This window comes from Eurytemora carolleeae, unplaced genomic scaffold, assembly GCF_000591075.1.
Source record: "Eurytemora carolleeae unplaced genomic scaffold, Eaff_2.0 scaffold44, whole genome shotgun sequence".
Lineage (NCBI taxonomy): Eukaryota > Metazoa > Arthropoda > Copepoda > Calanoida > Temoridae > Eurytemora > Eurytemora carolleeae.
In genome coordinates this window covers 403,133-421,266 of record NW_019396339.1, presented here as the reverse complement: position 1 = coordinate 421,266, position 18,134 = coordinate 403,133, and the positions used below count along the sequence as shown (strand labels likewise).

Genomic DNA, 18,134 nt, shown 5'->3' with positions numbered 1-18,134 from the left:
AACATTTTGTATAGATAATGATAATGAAAATTATGATAATAATGATAATAAAAATGTAGGTGGCAGGATGGAAAGGTTAGAAAGCACATGGTTCGAACTAGGATGGATGAGAGGGGTGTCCAGCTGTATTTATGTAGCTGGTGTGTTAGAGGCTTCCAGAAACCAAGTGATTTGCTTCGGCATATTAGGACTCATACTAAGGTATTGCTATCTTTGTTTGTTCTTCATTTTTATCTAAAAGTTAAAGATCTTAAATAAAACAGTACAAAATTTTGAAAAAGTGCTAATCTTAATTGCCTGAACTCAATATCCACATATTAACTCTTTATTCTAAATGATAAAGTGCTTAGTTAGTTAGCAGCTGATTGTGGAGTGCCAAGAGCAGACTTGTTGCAGTTTCTGATTTGTTGCATTTTTTTATACTTTAAAGAGTCAATTTAATTCACCAGATTACTAAAGATACATATTTGATTTACAATATAAAAGCTCAGACTTTTGTTGTCACTACAATTACCTAATAATTTTATAAAGGTGCACAGAGGATTAAGTAGATTTAGAACTTGATGAACTTTATTTTTTAAGATAAAGAAGCACTCAATATACTTTATTTTTAGGAAAAGCCGTTCAACTGTTCCCACTGCTCTCGTTCCTTTTCCGTTAAATCAACACTCTCCTCTCATCTTAGGAAAATATTAAACTCAAATTCAAATATAGGATTATTTCTCAACAAAATATTTAGATAATTTTGTAACTGAGGTCAAGGAAAAATATCTGATCTGATGCAGTGAACTGACATACAAAATCTGGATCTGGAAACAAATCTCTTTAAAACTCCAGCCATAACTACAAAGCAGCTCGATAAACAAGCTTCAGATCGGATAATGCCTAAACTTTAAAAGCACTAGGGCTAATATTCCATTTCTTCCACCACTGATCATCTGCAGGGCTGCAGCACTTATTGTAATACACTCCCAGAACCAGCATTCCCATTGCAGTCATCTCCAAGCTTGAAGTTTCCAACCACCTAGTACTGCTTGAGAACTGAGATTAATACAACCTTTCAGTTCCCCAGTTTCTCCTGAGAGGTAAGAGAAGGACTATTAAATTACTAGCCTCAAGATCAATGATATTATTAGGTTTAGTAATATCAGGAGGCTCATGGGCCATCTGTTTAGGGCCCCCTTTGGGGATACTAAGAAGACAAAAGATGGAAAACAAAAGATGTGAGATCTGGAGCCAAATTATTCATCATGACTTTATTACAAGATACAAAGGCTCGCATTCCCTGGCCATTGATGAACTAACTGTGTTGTTCTCAGATCCAGAACTGATAATCCAGTTATCTAATTTTGTGGATAAACACAAAGTTCGAATAAACTCGGGAATACTGGATTGATAAATATGTGGAAAGGTAACCATATGAGATCCTGTGTGGTGACCTCCTGGTGGAACTCTGGGTTTGACTGAGGAGAAAATGTGTTAATAGGATTCAGAACTCAGGATGCAAACTTTTACTTGAAGGAACCTCCTCCGAACTACAAACCGTTTATGTTGGAAATGTGGAAACAATCGTTCATAGTAAAATGTATAATTAAGTTACTAGAGGATTATGAAGGAGAGGATGAGAACAATGAAGAAGATGGAATTAATAAGAGATTTCTGGACTACCTGTCTGGTCTGTCCCAGACCCCAGATATCAGAGTTCACATTCAAGTCTGTTATTCAACCAGTTCCTGAGTTACCAGCAGGCCGATGATGCAGAAGTGCATGGAATTTTCTCTCATTAAGAGAATTTCTGGCTGGGGTTCAGAAAGCCAGTTTAAGGAAGTCCTCAAAGCTTTTAGAAGAGAGGAAAAAAGTCCCAGAAACCTAAGCCATGGTTTCTTCACTAGTTTGGCTTGTAGGTGAGAGTTTATTTAAAGAACAGATGGCTGAGGAAGAGAACCTGGGGAAGGTAGTGAAGGTTGAAGTTAAAGCTGCTGAAGAAACAAATAAATCTTCAACTAAGGCTCAGGTCAAGTCCAAGGGAAAGAAGGAGAACTTTAAATAAATAAATGTATAACTATAAGGAAGCACCTTTGGCCCATGTCCATTGTCCATTAGTTTTCTTGTGGAGTTGACACTGTTATACTGTACTAGGAGAAACTGGAGATCCAGCAGAACTATTCCGTCTTGAAACATATGATGATGAGTCTCTTCTAAGCCACGTTGGTAAAGCTAGTGTCAAGATGCTAGGAATGCCAGATCCTGCAGAGTGAAGTGAACTGGGGGATTCAACTCCACCAAATTGGGATAGAGAATCTGAGTCTAGTTTCTTCTGTTCATTATGGTAGGATTTTTTGACTTCCTGTTATTATGGTATGATTTCTGAGCTACCTGTCTAGTATGTCCCTGCCCCAACCCAAGATATCAGAGTTCACATCTGAGTCTGTTACTAAGCACATGGAATTACTTGTAAGCCAGAACCTGAGCTTCACGCAGCCAGGTGTTGTGGAAGTACATGGATTCTCCTCTCATTTAAAGAATTTGTTAGCTCCCTTCCAGAAACCTAAGTTCAAATCTGCCTTGGTTACTTCACTAGTTTGCCTTGTATTTGAGAGTTTTTTTTTAGTGTAGTGATGTAGTGAAGGTTGAAGTTAAAACTGCGAAAGAAATGAAGAAATCGTCAAGTCCAAGGAGAAGAATAATACATTTATAATGGATTTGAGAAGGATGGAGATATTACTGTTCCCTCCTATGCTATGTTGGTAAATACAGTGTTAACATGCTAAGAATTCCAGATCCTGTATAGTGGAGTAAACTGCTTGGGGGTGGGGGTGGGGGGGGGCTACTCCTACAACTCAGGAGAGAGAATCTGATTCTTGTTTCTTCTGTTCAATATGGTATGATTAGGGTTTCCATTTTTCCTGAAAAAAATTTCCATTCAATAAAAGGATATTTAATGGGTAAAGAGAGATCCCAGAAGAACCGTCACTGTGTAGGATACAATATCTTAAAATATATTTCCACTACTCCAGGCAGTGACTGGAGTGATCTTCCAAACAAGGTTTTGAATTTGAGTGAGGGGAAGATGAGCAAGAAACTCCATTACTTTTATGAAGATAAAAAAATGGAAGGAGCTCGACTGGAAGTCTCCAATGAGTGTGCCCTTGCAGGCGGGAAAAAAATGCGATACTAAGGATAACTAGCAGAACACGATGATTGCCTGGTGTCTGCCCCACACTGCTAACTAGCACAACAACTGGATCAAACTCTATTGCGGATCAGTAACATTTTGTATAGTACATTTTCGTATAGTAACATTTGGTCTAGGTAACATTTCATATATTAGTACACTTTGTATAGGTAACATTTTGTATAGGTAACATTTCGTAAAGATAACATTTTGTATAAATAACATTTGGTATAGGTAACATTTTGTATAGGTAACACTTTGGGTAATTTTTCGTATAATGTAAAAATAAAGATGAAAAATGAGACACCAAATATCAGCTATTTTTGTATTTATATTTAATGTATACGTTCATTTTTTTACAGTTTAATTAATTATCCGATTTTTGAAGTTCATGAGCCACCTGCTGCAGATATTCTTTGTCAGGCAGAATGCCAAACTGTTCATCAAGTAACTTAAGACGTTGATGATTGGCCATTGTCAACTTATCTGGTATCTGTTCTTCCATGATATCAAGATGAGATTCTGGAATCTTTGGCCTGGGGTTATTTTTCTGTTTCTTCCTCCAATGGGCTATTTTTACAGCACCAGCAGAAGATGTACTGCTTAGCAGCCCTGGACTTGAGGAGGCAAGGATGTTGGTACTAATTTGCTGCAACACTGCCTTTGTGGTAGCTGCTGGAACATTGTCCAGGTTGTCAAGGACAGCGACCTCATGTTCTTTAGCCTTCTTGATCAGGAGCTGATTACCATGATCATGCAGAGGAATTGATTGTCCTACAAGGTTCCCTGTTGATTTCCGGGTGGAAATCCTTGCCTTACAACTTCTGTTTGCTCAGGTCCAATAGTTAACATTTTTTCCAGTACTATTAAAGGTATATTTATGATAGTTGTTATCGATTATTGCATCCTTTCCACGAGTAGACTTAGTAAGTCTTATCAGAGACATGCTTGAGGTTTTTGTAATTTTGCGGATTTTCTTTAAATGGTTCGCAGTTTTCTTAGTGAAATATTCATGGTTTTCTTACAAAAATATCTCGACGTTCTTTAATTTTTACATTTATACGAAAAATTACTTTGGATGTTACCTATGCAAAATGTTACCTATACGAAATGTTATCTATACAAAATGTTACCTATACGAAATGTTACCTATACAAAATGTTACCTATACCAAATGTTACCTTTACCAAATGTTACCTAGAAAAGGTGTACTAGACAAAATGTTACTATACGAAAATATACTATATGAAACGTTACTGATCCTCTAAGGCAGAGTGGGATGGGTTTTTTTCTCCACAACCATCACTAACCCAGAGCCTGTGGGGTAATATGAATGGGTTCTTCATCCTTATTAGAAAAGACTGGTTTTAGTTTGAGAGTGCGCCAGGTCTCTAGGATTCCCTGTGCACCTACATGTCTGATTTAGAGAAATAATTTCTTCCATGGAGTGCACTATTAACTTGCATGTAACAACTTTTAAGGTGGAAAATTGACAATGGTATTTATTATTTATTTTAAATCATATTATAAAATCAAAATTAATTGTACATATTCAACATAGAGCTGTACGCTTGGTTTCTGGGCTGAGAAGCCAAAATTACAAGAATCGACTTCAAGAGCTCAAGCTACTCTCTTTAAAGGATCGCAGAATAAAAACGGACATGATCACAACTTAAAAAATCCTAAACCAGCAAACCTTGAATCCTTTTTTTCAAGGACTGAAATCAGAAGGAATTTCTTTAGCATCAGAGTACCAGATATATGGAACAAACTAACAGCCCTTGTCAAAAGTTCAACCCCTATATAAATATGTTCAAATTCCGATATGATGATTATCTATGCACAAGAACTGTTGATGCTATCTAAATCCAGCCTTGCATAAGTCCTGATCAACCGTTCATTGCCTGGCAGAAATTCTCATAATGGTCCCACTGGGACTGCTGAGAATCACCACAGAAGTAAGTAAGTAAGTAATTTGTAGACAAAGGATTACTTAAAAGTGAATTTTTAACAAATCCCCCCTCAACCCTCTTTAATCATCTTTCTTAGTATTTTACTTGGACTACTGGCATCAAATTCTTTTTTTCCAATCTCTATATCTTTGAAACATAAATGTATTAATCTTTGAATTTGTGGTATATGGAAATAACAAAAGCTGTTCCTTTTTTGGCTATTATGTTGAGTTTAATGTCTTTGTTCTAAGGATTCATCAAAATCAAAAGCTAAACTGTGATACCTGTAGCAAAGTATTTTTTACAATCACTGCCTTGAAGCAGCATAGGCAGAAGGAGCACTTCTTGGAGGAGGAGGAGGAGGTGGAGGAGGATGACAGGGACTTCAATGCTGGGGAGGTTGTGGTAGAGGACGTGAGGACATTAGAACCCTTGCTAGTCACCAGGAATGGGATAGTACAGGATCAAGCCAGGTAAACAAAAAGATAAAAAGGCTCATATTTCTGAATAAATGTCTTAACTATAGTCATTGTTACCCCTGCTGTTTACCCACATTCTTACTATAAAACTATGAATTTACCTGATTTTACATGCGTTGCTCATGAAATTTAAAGAAAAATAGCCTGTAACCCACAGGGTACTAACTACCCAGGGGTTGCCTGAAAAATCAGCCATTTTGGTCCAGTCGTATAGCAAGCTTTATTTTAAAGTCCAGTTTTGGATCGACTTTTTAAAAAGTTGTGTAAAAGTCAACTTCTTGGAGTATAAAGTCGAGTTTAAGTTGACTTTAAGTAGACTTTTGTTGGTTGGGAATTAAATAAAAATCAAAGACGATTTTGAAATTGTAGTTTAATTTACTAGGCTTCTCCTTATCAATTTTGAAAAAAAAACAGTGATGACGTTTTCATTTTATTTGTATTTAACAGGTTTGAAAATGTGTACAACCCTTCCGCACTGGAGGTAGATTTGCGGCAATACAAGTGTTCATACTGTACCGCGGCATTTAAAAGATCCTCACACTTAAAGCAACACACTATGTAAGTACTGAACAGTCCCTTTTGTACAAACTTAGACAAAGGAATTGATTACTCACCTTTAAATAATATCTTCGAATTTCTGTTTCTTATGGTGTAAACCTTTGATGTTTTTAACTTTGATTATTTTATATAGCAGAACTATCAAAAGTGTACAACATCAGGTTGCAAAGATAAAGAAATTAGAAAATTAAATTTGTGTAGTAAGTTCCGTAATACTTCTTATTGCACAAAGAAAGGGGTTTATTTGAGAAGATGTTTTTAAAGATGTAATCTAAGGTGTTTTTTTAAGCAAATTAATAAATTTAGAATAAAGAAACGCATTTGTATAAAATTGTGTAAGAAAAAGAAAATCTGAAAGAGTTTCCTTACTCGAATCTTTCCCATGATAAATTATCAAATTTGTGTATTTTTTATTTATTTTTTAACAATTTCAGGTCACACACTGGAGAGAAACCGTTCCAATGCCATAAATGTAAGAAAAACTTTACTACCAGAGGGACTCTTAATCTTCATATCAAGACACATGGAAGGGTTAAGTAAGTACATATTGTAACCACTACAATTAGAAAATTTTATTCTGATATCCTGAAAGTGACAGTAAACGTAAATTAAAGTTACCCTTGATTAAATACTTTTAATTTATGCCCTTTCACTTTAGTTTTTACTTGTTTCCCTGTTTTAGTTATTTAGCTTATTTTTTGCAATTTTGTTCCCGACTTCCTTCTTTTCTCTTCCTGTGCATGTTGTTTCTTCTTCTGTTTTCTGAATCCAGAATGTGCAAAACGCAATTTTAGAAAAAATTTTGTTTGATATATCCAAACCTATTATTGAGTTTTGTTAGACTTTAATAACTAAGTGTTTAGAAAGTCGTCAGAATAACTCAATTTTTAACAAAACCAGTGCTTAGGATCCTGTACGTTTTATCAAGTTTTATCATCAAAATCAGCAACAAAAGAAAAATGTAATATAAAAATCACTTGAACATTCTTCTTTTGTTAAAAAAAGCTGTAAATTTTAAAGACCTGGATTCATTTTTTTCCAGGGCGGATCCGAATCTATATCAAAAGTAAATGGATCATAATCACTGCTAAAAACATAAAAAGTTTTCTCCAAATTCTTACTAAATATGCGTAATTCTTTTGTTCAATCAATAATTTAAAAAACTATATTCCTTGTGGTTTAGACTGTATGAGTGTGGAGTTTGTGGCAGCAGTTTTACCACACCAGGCAGTGTCAGGAGACACATGTCGTCACATCAGGTTACTAAAGACAATTTTTCATTTTTCACAATTTTATGGGTTGCACTTAATGGGAATACTAGCTTGGGAAACCAGCTTTACCTGGAATAAAAGTTTTTCTTGACAAGAGTCAATCTATTCAAATAAGAAATTTTAATCCAAGATAAGCATATTTCCGTGGTTCTATCGATTTCACCAATCAAAATTTGAGGCAAATCCGTCAAGGGCTTCAAGAGTTATGATCGGACATACAAACAAACAAACAGAGATTATCTCTTTATATATATATATATATATATAGATAATAGAGATATTTTTTTTGAGTCTCCAAGAGTTATAGAATGATTTAAATTTTAGTCATTTCCTTGCTGTCTTTACAATAGAATTCCCAGAATATATATATATATATATACATATATTTTGGAGATAAAAAGGAATTTGTCATCCCCTCTTTACAACCTGATGATCCTAACAATATCTTCAAGGTCTACAACATTGGGTTGCAAAGATATAGGGTGTTACTGTTGAGGGCGTTTGTTTTATGAATTTACAGATGGTCATAAAGGATTGAATAAACTGAATACAAATTTTCTACACAGTTAAAAGGATAATAGTAAAATATTTTAGACATTTGTACAAAACTATCGGAAAAGGGACATTGAAAATGTCTCAGATTAGTTTATAAAATATTTATCGGAAAATGGGAGGTTTTGAAAGCGTGGATATAATTTGTCTAAGACTTACGATCTGTGCAAACTTTCACGCAAAAATTGAGCAGTATTTTGCCAATTACTCCTGATAGGCTTAAGCTAGAAACAAGCGCGTTGCAGGTTCAGAATGTATATGTCTAGGGGTAGAAAATAGTATAAATGACTTAGTGAGGTAAAACCAAATGCTAAGCCGTTGCAACGCTGTTAAGTTGAGGCTTTCTTAAAATTTGATGACTAACTTTCACAGTTGTCTAGATGTCATAACAAAAGTAGGAGTGCCAGAAAATACAAACAAATGTGTATGTAGAAAATACATTGCGCAGCTAAATTAAACTCCAGCTTTACAGGATATTATTTATGGATAGATGATATACGGCAGCAGGCTTTCCGGCTGACTGAGCAGTGAGCAGTAGTAAGGGATGACTCATTGTCCTGAATTTCGTTAAAATCTCCAATTGAAAACTTGAAATCCGACGCTTGCGTAATACCGGCTCTCTACCCACTACACGGATATTAGTTAGTAGTAGTATTGCAAGGTTCATAGTGAACTCTCAACATTTCTTTCTTTATTCACTGCAAACTAGACAGATAGAGAAGGTAAAATGAATGAGACATGACCTCGTGGCTCCTCTTCTGATTTTATGTATAAGTATGAAAAAAGAAAATTTGTTTGGGCACTTATTGGAAATTCAAAACATTTTTGTTCTTCTCAATACCTCTTTTAACAAATCTTTTAAATCTTACTAGCAATTACTACTTGACGTCAATTGTGTAAATTGTGATTAGTTCAAATATAGTAAAACGTTTTAAACTATTCTTATTGACATTACACATTCTAAACTCTGTTTAAAAAAAAATATTTCTCGGATTCTTTACTTAAACATTTTAAACTCTGTTTTTTAGAAATATTTCTCGGATTCTTTAAATAAACATTCTAAACTCTGTTTTTTTAAAAATAGATTTCTTGGATTCCTTACATTAACATTCTAATCTCTGCTTTTTATAGATTTCTCGGATTCTTTACATAAACATTCTAAACTCTGATTTTTTTTATAGATTTTTTGGATTCTTTACATAAACATTCTTAACTCAGTTTTTTTTTATAGATTTTTTGGATTCTTTACATAAACATTCTAAACTCTGTTTTTTATAGATTTTTTGGATTCTTTACATAAACATTCTAAACTCTGGTTTTTTTTTAGATTTCTTGGATTCTTTACATAAACATTGTAAATCTGTTTTTTATACAAATTTCTTGGATTCTTTACAGAAACATTCTATACTCTGTTTTTTTTTATAGATTTTTTGGATTCTTTACATAAACATCTAAACTCTAATTTTTTTACAGATTTCTTGGATTCTTTATATGAATGCTTTAAACTCTGCTAATTATAGATTTTTTGGATTCTTTACTTACACATTCATAACATCGAATTGAATTATTTTTGTCAATGTACTTAATATTACTACTTTGTGATTTATCGATTCACAAATGTTGTATTCTAAATCTGAAGAGAGGTTAGGGAAGAGCCCGCGTCACCACACTATCTCCAAAGTAAGTAGGCGGTTGTCATTGGTGGTTGGTCCCACTGGACCAAAGTGTGGACCACCAAGCATGGGTCGAGTTCTATGGCGTACTGCCGCAAACCCTCTGCATGAAGGTCCTGTAGATACCTTCATGAAAATAATAATAATATTTTATATCCAACAATATGATTTACCTCAAAAGGTACCCTATTGTTTGTAAGCCTCTGAAGCTGACAGCCACGCCTCCAGAATAACTGCCATTTGTTTGTCCCCTATCCAGTAACTCAGCTTTATTTGCGTGAACAGGCCTAAACAGATCTTATTGTCTTGATTCAGCATTAGCAAATTTTTATACTTCACAAAGTTCAAAAGCTTAACTCCATTGGTATTTTAACCAGGTCTATTCCCCTCAATACCATCGGGAAGAGTGCCCACGTTCATATCCCCCTATGATCATGCATTGGTACCCATCCTCTGTTTGGGACCTGATCTCTCCTTGCAAAGCTTTTTACATGCTATCGTTCCAGGTCATGAACTCACTTTTTGCGGTAACCTCAAAACAAATTGCCAGTTAACAGTAATTGTTGTGAACCAAGATCAAAATTCTTTCGCTGTTGATCCAATTTGACCCCTCCACTTCTGGATTTTATACCAGACAGTTCAGCTGTTCTGATCTTAGGACCAATCAGCCGCCTACCTTTTTTAAACCCATACCTCTTTAAGTAAAATGGGTTCCATGGATCTATCAGGGACATATTTTAATTACTGCCCTGTTTCAAGTGAGTCTCATCCACAAATAAGATGTCAAGCGTCTGCTATTTCTTGCTGCTTTCACAAGTTAGCAATACCATTGCAGTTCCAAAAGCATATTTTCAAAGGTGTTGACGTGACTGCTGCCTTAGCTGCAGCTTACCTTAGACGATGACCTTAGCCCTTGCCCCTATTGTTTTCCCCATGCCTATCTTGGGCTAAACACTGAAAGGACCAAAACCCAAAGAATCCTGCAGAACAAAAAACACAAATTTACAGTTATATAGTTTTAGTAGCCATAAACTATTCCAAGAATAATGTATATTCCTGATGTTAACATTCTGTGCAGTACATTTTAAACATGGGATGACCTTTCCATTAAGATATCAATACTCTGTTTGTAAGTAACTCTGTAACATCCGGAGAAAATAATTGTTTTATTAATTAAACATACACACTTTATATAAAATCATAGCCCTTAACTTGGCCGCGAAATAAATAATCTCATACATAGCTCTAAAATTGATTATAAATCTTGATCAAATCATTCTGAATCCTGCATCCTCTTCCATCTAGTTAGATCTTCGGCTGTACTTGCTGTATGGCCCAGACGACCATCTTGAATCTCTCCAGGACTGCCTCGTTGCTCCAGAGTTGTCCCCCTGCTCCTCCCAAGAGTACTCATTCCGACCAGCTGAGCTAGCTCTATCTCTATTCCACCAAGAGGCTAAGAAATGATCGAAATTCCGCGGGCCATAGGTTGTCAAAATCTCCTGGTCCTCGTCCTCATGTAGCAATGCCGCATGGCCCACCTCCTGACACACTCTATAGCCCAGCTCAACATTAAACGAGCATCTCTGTACAGGGTGGTTATTCCTTCAAATATTTCAAATATTTCATTTAAATAAAATATTATTATTTAAAATATTAGAGGTTTATACTATCAGGTTGCAAGAAAAAGGAATTAGCAAATTTGAGTGTGTAGCTAAGACTCAATGCCTTACATAAATATTCTAAACATTGAATGTGTATATGTATGTATGTATGGCATGTATGGGTGTATGTATGTATGTTTGTATGTATGTATGTATGTATATATGTATGGTATGTATGTATGTATGTATGTATGTATGTATGTATGTATGTATGTATGTATGTATGTATGTATGTATGTATGTATGTATGGTATGTATATATGTATGGTTTGTATTAATGTATGGTTTACTCCCACTCTTATTTAATATTCCTGGTCTGGTATTGGATGGATTATAAATGGTGTTGGGTAGTTACTGGTTGGATTCTCTAGAGTGGACTTATACACCATTATATCTTACACCTGTTAAACATTTACAGTCTACTCAGTACCCTAAACCAAGCTACAGGGTTATAGGATGAGACTTCAGAGACGACTGTAAAGAATTTATTGAGTTCTTTTCCTTAAATCTTCGCTTACTTACATTTTAAGATAAGCTTTTTCTTTACCAAACCAGTAAAGACTGTAATAAACGCGGGAGAATAAATTTAACATTCAGATCTTCATATTGAAAAATTTTTGGGGTCGTCTTTTTTGTCTCATTCTTTTTGGATAACTCTGTATATTACTTTACTGTACTTATCTTTAAATTCTCTAGTGCTGTACGCGTTCATGAAAATCAATCGAGCCGGGTCAATTTTACATTATTTAAACTTTCTGAATACATATTTTGAAATAGCTGAGGCCTAAGACATTGGGTTCCAAAGATTAGAAAATCAGAGTCTGTATCAAGACTCAATTCCTTTATCTTGATTTAAAAAATGAAAAGAAGTGGTAAATTAAGAATGCAAAATAAATAGTTTAAACCGTAAAAATAGAAGCTGAAAGGTATGACGTTCAGAAAGAACATAGCCTAATTTACTAAATTCTTATCAGATATATATATATATATACATATATTTGACTAAATATTTTAATAATATGAATTATTGGTAGGCACAATTTTTAAAGTTAAATCTAGCCAGGACCTCTCTAACCATTGCTGGTTGTTTTGAATGAGAGGCTCTTTTTCATCGATACATGCATGTTAAATTTCAAAGAAGCCCAAAGAAATAAAATAATTTATAACTAAAGGAAAACAAAGAGAGGGGAAGGAGAAACAAAAGGTTATAAAGGAGAAAATAGAGGAAAAGGTATTAAAGAATAGTGAGGAAAATAGAGACAAATATCATATCGATTTTTTCAAGTTCAAAAGACAACACACTGTTATGATCCTTTAGCACTAAAAATATTACCTACGACGATGCTTTTTAAATATTTGAAATATTTGAAATATTTGAGTCAAAGTTTTCGTATTTATTTATATAGAAATGAGAAAACCACAGTTTATACCTTTAATATGTATTGTATACTATTTCATATATTTGATAAGAAGTTTACTATACACAGTTCGGATATTATACACATACAAATAACATCAATTAATTAGCCCTTATTTACTCGAAGACTTTGTTTTTAATTATTATTATTAATATTTCAAGACACAATGTCGTTTATAAAATCATTATCAATATATCAGCTGGAGAGATTCCATATAATGTTTTATAACCATTATAGTATTACTAAATATATTTATATATATGTCTGGGTGTCTGTTTGTTTGTTATTTTGTTTGGATGCCCGATCATAACTAAGAAACCCATGGACCGATTTGCCTCAAATTTTGATTGGTGAACTTGGTAGAACCACGAAAATGTTCTAAGTAAATTCTAAGTTGAGTAGGTTTATCGGAAAAACTGCATAATAAGCTGGGTTACCAAGCTAGTAAATAAATATAATTACAAATACTAATTATTATTAAATTCTAAGTGAGCTATTCATTTTGTAAGTTAGCTTACAAGCTAGTGATCTTAGGTTATGCTAGTAAGTTAGTGAACTAGTGAGTTTCTATTCAGCCCAAAAGGTGTGAACATTGTAGAAATTAAATACTGAAAAGACGGGACGAATTGTTAATCCTGATTTCCTGATTTCTGCCCCAAATATTTTAATTTTGAAATGATTCATGATCAAATTATAATTCTTAACAATAATTTGCATTTACCCAAATACAGAACTTAGTTGACGATTGTTGGCTAGATTTAACTGAACTAATATAATTTAATGGATGATTGCAGATGCGTACTCAGGGTAAAGAACTCTTTTGCCCCTCCTTTTTGTTTGATAAAGATAAAGTATAGAAATTACTTATTTTTATATTCCATCAAAGTCTTCTAATTTAATGTTGTAATTTTGAGGTTTTCAATTCGTAGATTACTTTCAATTTCTTTTTTACATTTTCTAACTATAAGTTACAATACACATTTTGTAATTGTAAGATATGTTACACTCATGTTTATCTTATGACCATGACATAATTATATATCTTATAATAGTTTCGTTTTTTGTTATCTTACATTTTTTTGGTGCGGTTTGTTATAACATCTTGTTTTCCAGTCTTGTTCGTTGCCTTTCCTGACTCCTCCCCCCCTCCCCTCCTCTTCTTAACTTGTCAAGTTTTGGAAATCATTTTTCATCCCCATCCTCATATTTTTTAATATAGTCTACATAAGTTGAACAAAGGATGAAGACTAATCTTTTATTCATATCTACGAAATAAAAAACCTAATAATCTTTCCATTTCTCTTTCTCACAAAGGTTAATCTTAACTAACATAATTTCTAGAATCTACTTATTACTTTTACAACTATTATTTAGTTTCCAAAGAATAGATTTTTTAAATTTAGAAATTTCTGTTTCTGCACTCCTGTAAGCAATACATTGTGGGGTTAAACAATATTAACATCTAACATGGAAAAATCATAATTCAAAAATTGATGAATAGGAAAGTGATCTTTGTCCTTTACTGCTGTTTATATCGTATGCAATTAAAGGGGATCAAGATGCTTTGGTATTTTCTATCAAAAGTGCTTTTGCAAAATCATTTCTTTAAAAAGCTTATTTATTTCAGGAGAGTACATGTCAAATAAATCATAGTTGTTTAATTTTTAAATGGATATAACAAAAGAAACCTTTATATTTAAATTTTCATTTTTGGTTTAGCTTTAGATTTTCGCGAACACTCCCTAAAATAATATATGTAGGTTAACTGTAAGAAGCATATAAAATTACATGGAAGAGATGAGGCAGAGGAGCGGGCTCGAGCTAAATATCAAGATACGGAACCTTACGATAAAATTGAAACCACGGTCATTATTGATGACAGTACTGTCACCACCCTACATCCTGGATACGAAATTGAGTTCTCCAAGATCTCTCTACCCAACCGGGACGCGGAGAAGGTTCGATCAATCAACGATGCTGCTGGATCTGATGAGCTTGGAGTTGGTCGGATGGATACTTCAGATTGTCTGTTTCCCGTACCTGGGACTGAACAGGGTTCCATTGAGATGGTTGAATATGAATCCTCGGTGGAAACCATGACCATTCCTTTAAACTCCAATATTCTCGAGCATGCGGTCAGAGTAGAGGAGAAAGAAGAGGAAGACTTGTTTCCCCATGACGGAGAAGTTAGAATTCATAAAACTAACATCAATCTTTCTCAACAAAGGTTAGTTTCTACTTCTATTTTGACAGCTTATGGCTTCTTCTAAAAATTGTCAACAAATTGTTTAAGAAAAACGTAGTTTTAATGGCCACCGTTTAAAATCATTAATTGGACATTATATAAAGGGAGAATCGCCTAAATTAAATAAACTTAGAAAACAGGGATTACAATTAATGAAGCATTATTTGTTGTAGAGAGGGTATGGTGGATGAATGCTTGGTCGGCTTGTCTACCAACGTGAATAATGCCACCAGCCAGCTAGGTCTTCAGAGTCTTTCAGACCAGCAGAGACAGCTAGGGTTGAACAATCAACAAAGCATTCAAAAGTCAACCACCCAGCAAGGGTTAACCAGTATTCATGAGTCGGCCGGTCATCAGTCAACCGGGCAGCCTGGTCAAACTAATCTTAATGACCTGACCAATAATCAAACTTGGAGACCAGGTGACAGATGATAGTATTTTATAAGTACTTAAAGTGACCTTTTTTAAGTATTCCTCTATGCAAAGATGATAATGCCCGATTTACAACTTACCCTTAAAACCTTTGTTTGATCAAGTTTGAATTAAAAGTCCATGTTTTTGTTTTGGAATACTGTTTATTATCACTTGTGGTTTCTCTGAAAAAGTGACTTGCGCATTTCTTGCTTGTTAGAAAGACTGGAGAAGTTATCATAATTAAACACTTTTCCAGTCAGAAAAACGACTTTATATTTCAGATTTTTGAACAAATTAAGGTTTAAAGGGTATACTGTTATAAATCGGGAATGGCATGGAGGATCACTTGAAATTACATTTACGTTTACGTTTACGTTTACGTTTACGTTTACGTTTACGTTCACGTTCACGTAAAAACTTTATTGAAGTAATGAGATTTTAAAACTTGCTACAGGACCAATAATTTAAATATTACATCACGTTTAAAGTTTTTGATGACAAGTCATTAATTTGTTCTAAGTTTGTATGAAATCTAGACAGTGCAGTGTATTAATTTATATCGTTGTTTGATTTGACAATACGTTAAATCATAGAAATAAGAAAATTAAGTAAACACAAATTAACAAATCAAAATTTTAATTTTCTCCCTCAAAATCAACAATTAAAGAAATGTAAAAAAATGATATTCAAATTGGGGAAAATTATAGAACCGTTGAAAATATAAAGGAACTGATTACTCGCCTCAAACTATAGATTTCTAGTTCTAATATCTTTGCAATTGGATTTTTAAAAAGAAGGATGAGAACTGAGGAGGGTTTGAAAGATTATTGAATTTAAGAACATTTTGGAATATGAATTATGGGTTCACTGTTCAGGTGGTAAAAGAGTGGGTATACTGAATAAATAATGATCCTTTTTAGTATTAAATGAGGCTAGTAGCTTTCAGGCGGACGAACTTAAGCTTGAAGGAGCTGGTTTATCAGAAGAACACCAGAAATCAGCTACTGTTCCTACAAGGAAAGTGTTCAGATTTGTAACCATTTTCTATATTTGATTCATGCTCTCTCTATGTGGTTGGCCTTCCTCCCCTCGTCCTAGTGTCCTAACCTAACCCAAGAATTATATACTATTTATAGTTGGTGCAAGGTTGAGCCAAACCAGATTAGAAATAAACGATGGAGACAACTTTTATAGTAAATATATTTCGACATTTCTATGATGTCCTCATCAGTACTAAAACATAATCAATATCAAACATTACAGAATCATAGTTATGTACAATTTTCACACTTTTTGCGCGCTATGAAAGGGGGGCGGGGTTGAGTATGGGTAGATTTAGCAAAAACATTTAAAGAAGTGTTTCAGCGCCCTCTATGATTTTAAATCTAAACTTTACTGGTAGACCGACCCAGCACAAGTGCCAAGAATGCTGTGATGTATTCTCAACAGCTACGGAATTGAAAAGCCATAAAAAATCCCATAAACCAGGACCAGAGCTTCATCATTGTCATATATGCAAGGTAAAAATACATTAATAGAGGTTTTATTACTTTGGACTTGCTTTCGGCAGTAAAACGAGAGATTTTTAGGGTTAAGACATAAATTTTAAGTTAAGTATATGTACAGCGATAACCAGAAATATCTGAAATAGGAAAAGTACTTTTAGAATCAAGTTATTATATTTAAAAGTCCAGTGAACATGAAATACATCAATTGTGGAATGTAAACAGTCCTATTTCACTAAATAAGTGATAAAATTAGTGTTTTGTAAAACTATTTGTTTTGTAACAACATCAAGTATTGTTATAATGTCGTCTTCCTATTCTTTTGTTTTCTGGTTTTCCCTGTAGTATATATTGCATTGTGTAGTTTAATATCAGTTTAGTGTGTACGTATGTATATTGTTTCTTACAAGGAAGAGCAGAGCAGCTATCTGTATCCTGTATATTACAGGAATAGTTCAGTAGTAAGAGCAGATATCTGTATCCTGTATATTACAGGGATAGTTTAGTAGTAAGAGCAGCTATCTGTATCCTGTATATTACAGGGATAGTTTAGTAGTAAGAGCAGCTTTCTGTATACTATATATTACAGGAATAGTTTAGTAGTAAGAGCAGCTATCTGTATACTCCATATTACAGGGATAGTTTAGTAGTAAGAGCAGATATCTATATTGTATATTACAGGGATAGTTTAGTAGTAAGAGCAGCTATTTGTTTCCTGTATATTACAGGAATAGTTTAGTAGTAAGAGCAGCTATTTGTTTCCTGTATATTACAGGAATAGTTTAGTAGTAAGAGCAGCTATCTGTATCCTGTATATTAGAGGGATAGTTTAATAGTAAGAGCAGCTATTTTTTCCTGTATATTACAGGAATAGTTTAGTAGTAAGAGCAGCTATCTGTATCCCGTATATTACAGGGATAGTTTAGTAGTAAGAACAGCTTTCCGTTTCCTGTATATTACAGGAATAGTTTAGTAGTAAGAGCAGCTATCTGTATTCTGTATATTACAGGAATAGTTTAGTAGAAAGAGCAGCTATCAGTATGCTGTATATTACAGGGATAGTTTAGTAGTAAGAGCAGATATCTATACTGTTTGTTACAGGAATAGTTTAGTAGTAAGAACAGCTTTCTGTATACTGTATATTACAGGAATAGTTTAGTAGTAAGAGCAGCTATCTGTTTCCTGTATATTACAGGAATAGTTTAGTAGTAAGAGCAGCTATCTGTAT

At 33.8% G+C, this 18,134-nt stretch overlaps 2 protein-coding genes across 3 annotated transcripts in view; both read left to right on the top strand.

Moving 5' to 3' along the window:
* LOC111701258 (zinc finger protein 236) overlaps positions 1-7,513 on the top strand; it is a 30,156-nt gene extending 22,643 nt beyond the window's left edge. The window contains exons 21-26 of the mRNA XM_023472453.1: positions 60-201; positions 615-685; positions 5,379-5,600; positions 6,054-6,164; positions 6,599-6,700; positions 7,348-7,513. Of these exons, the coding sequence (XP_023328221.1) occupies positions 60-201; positions 615-685; positions 5,379-5,600; positions 6,054-6,164; positions 6,599-6,700; positions 7,348-7,513 (814 nt within the window). The remainder of the gene's footprint in view (positions 1-59; positions 202-614; positions 686-5,378; positions 5,601-6,053; positions 6,165-6,598; positions 6,701-7,347) is intronic.
* Positions 7,514-14,481: 6,968 nt separating this feature from the next.
* Positions 14,482-16,951, top strand: LOC111701234 (uncharacterized). Of its 2 annotated transcripts, none has more exons than XM_023472424.1 (4): positions 14,482-14,969; positions 15,161-15,408; positions 16,322-16,418; positions 16,804-16,951. In XM_023472424.1, the coding sequence occupies exons 1-4, from the start codon at positions 14,752-14,754 to the stop codon at positions 16,934-16,936; spliced, it is 696 nt and encodes a 231-aa protein (XP_023328192.1). In that variant the 5' UTR covers positions 14,482-14,751; the 3' UTR covers positions 16,937-16,951. The 2 variants fall into 2 exon arrangements, with proteins under 2 accessions (XP_023328192.1, XP_023328191.1); XM_023472423.1 differs by having other exon boundaries at positions 15,158-15,408.
* Positions 16,952-18,134: the final 1,183 nt, after the last annotated feature.

What these genes read in the sequence shown, in the direction of transcription:
- LOC111701234 (XM_023472423.1), top strand. Translation starts at nt 14,752, where the DNA reads ATGGATACTTCAGATTGTCTGTTTCCCGTACCTGGGACTGAACAGGGT. An exon ending in ATCAATCTTTCTCAACAAAG is followed by an intron (nt 14,970 to 15,157) that starts GTTAGTTTCTAC and finishes CATTATTTGTTG; the next exon opens with TAGAGAGGGTATGGTGGATG. An exon ending in TCAGCTACTGTTCCTACAAG is followed by an intron (nt 16,419 to 16,803) that starts GAAAGTGTTCAG and finishes CTTTACTGGTAG; the next exon opens with ACCGACCCAGCACAAGTGCC.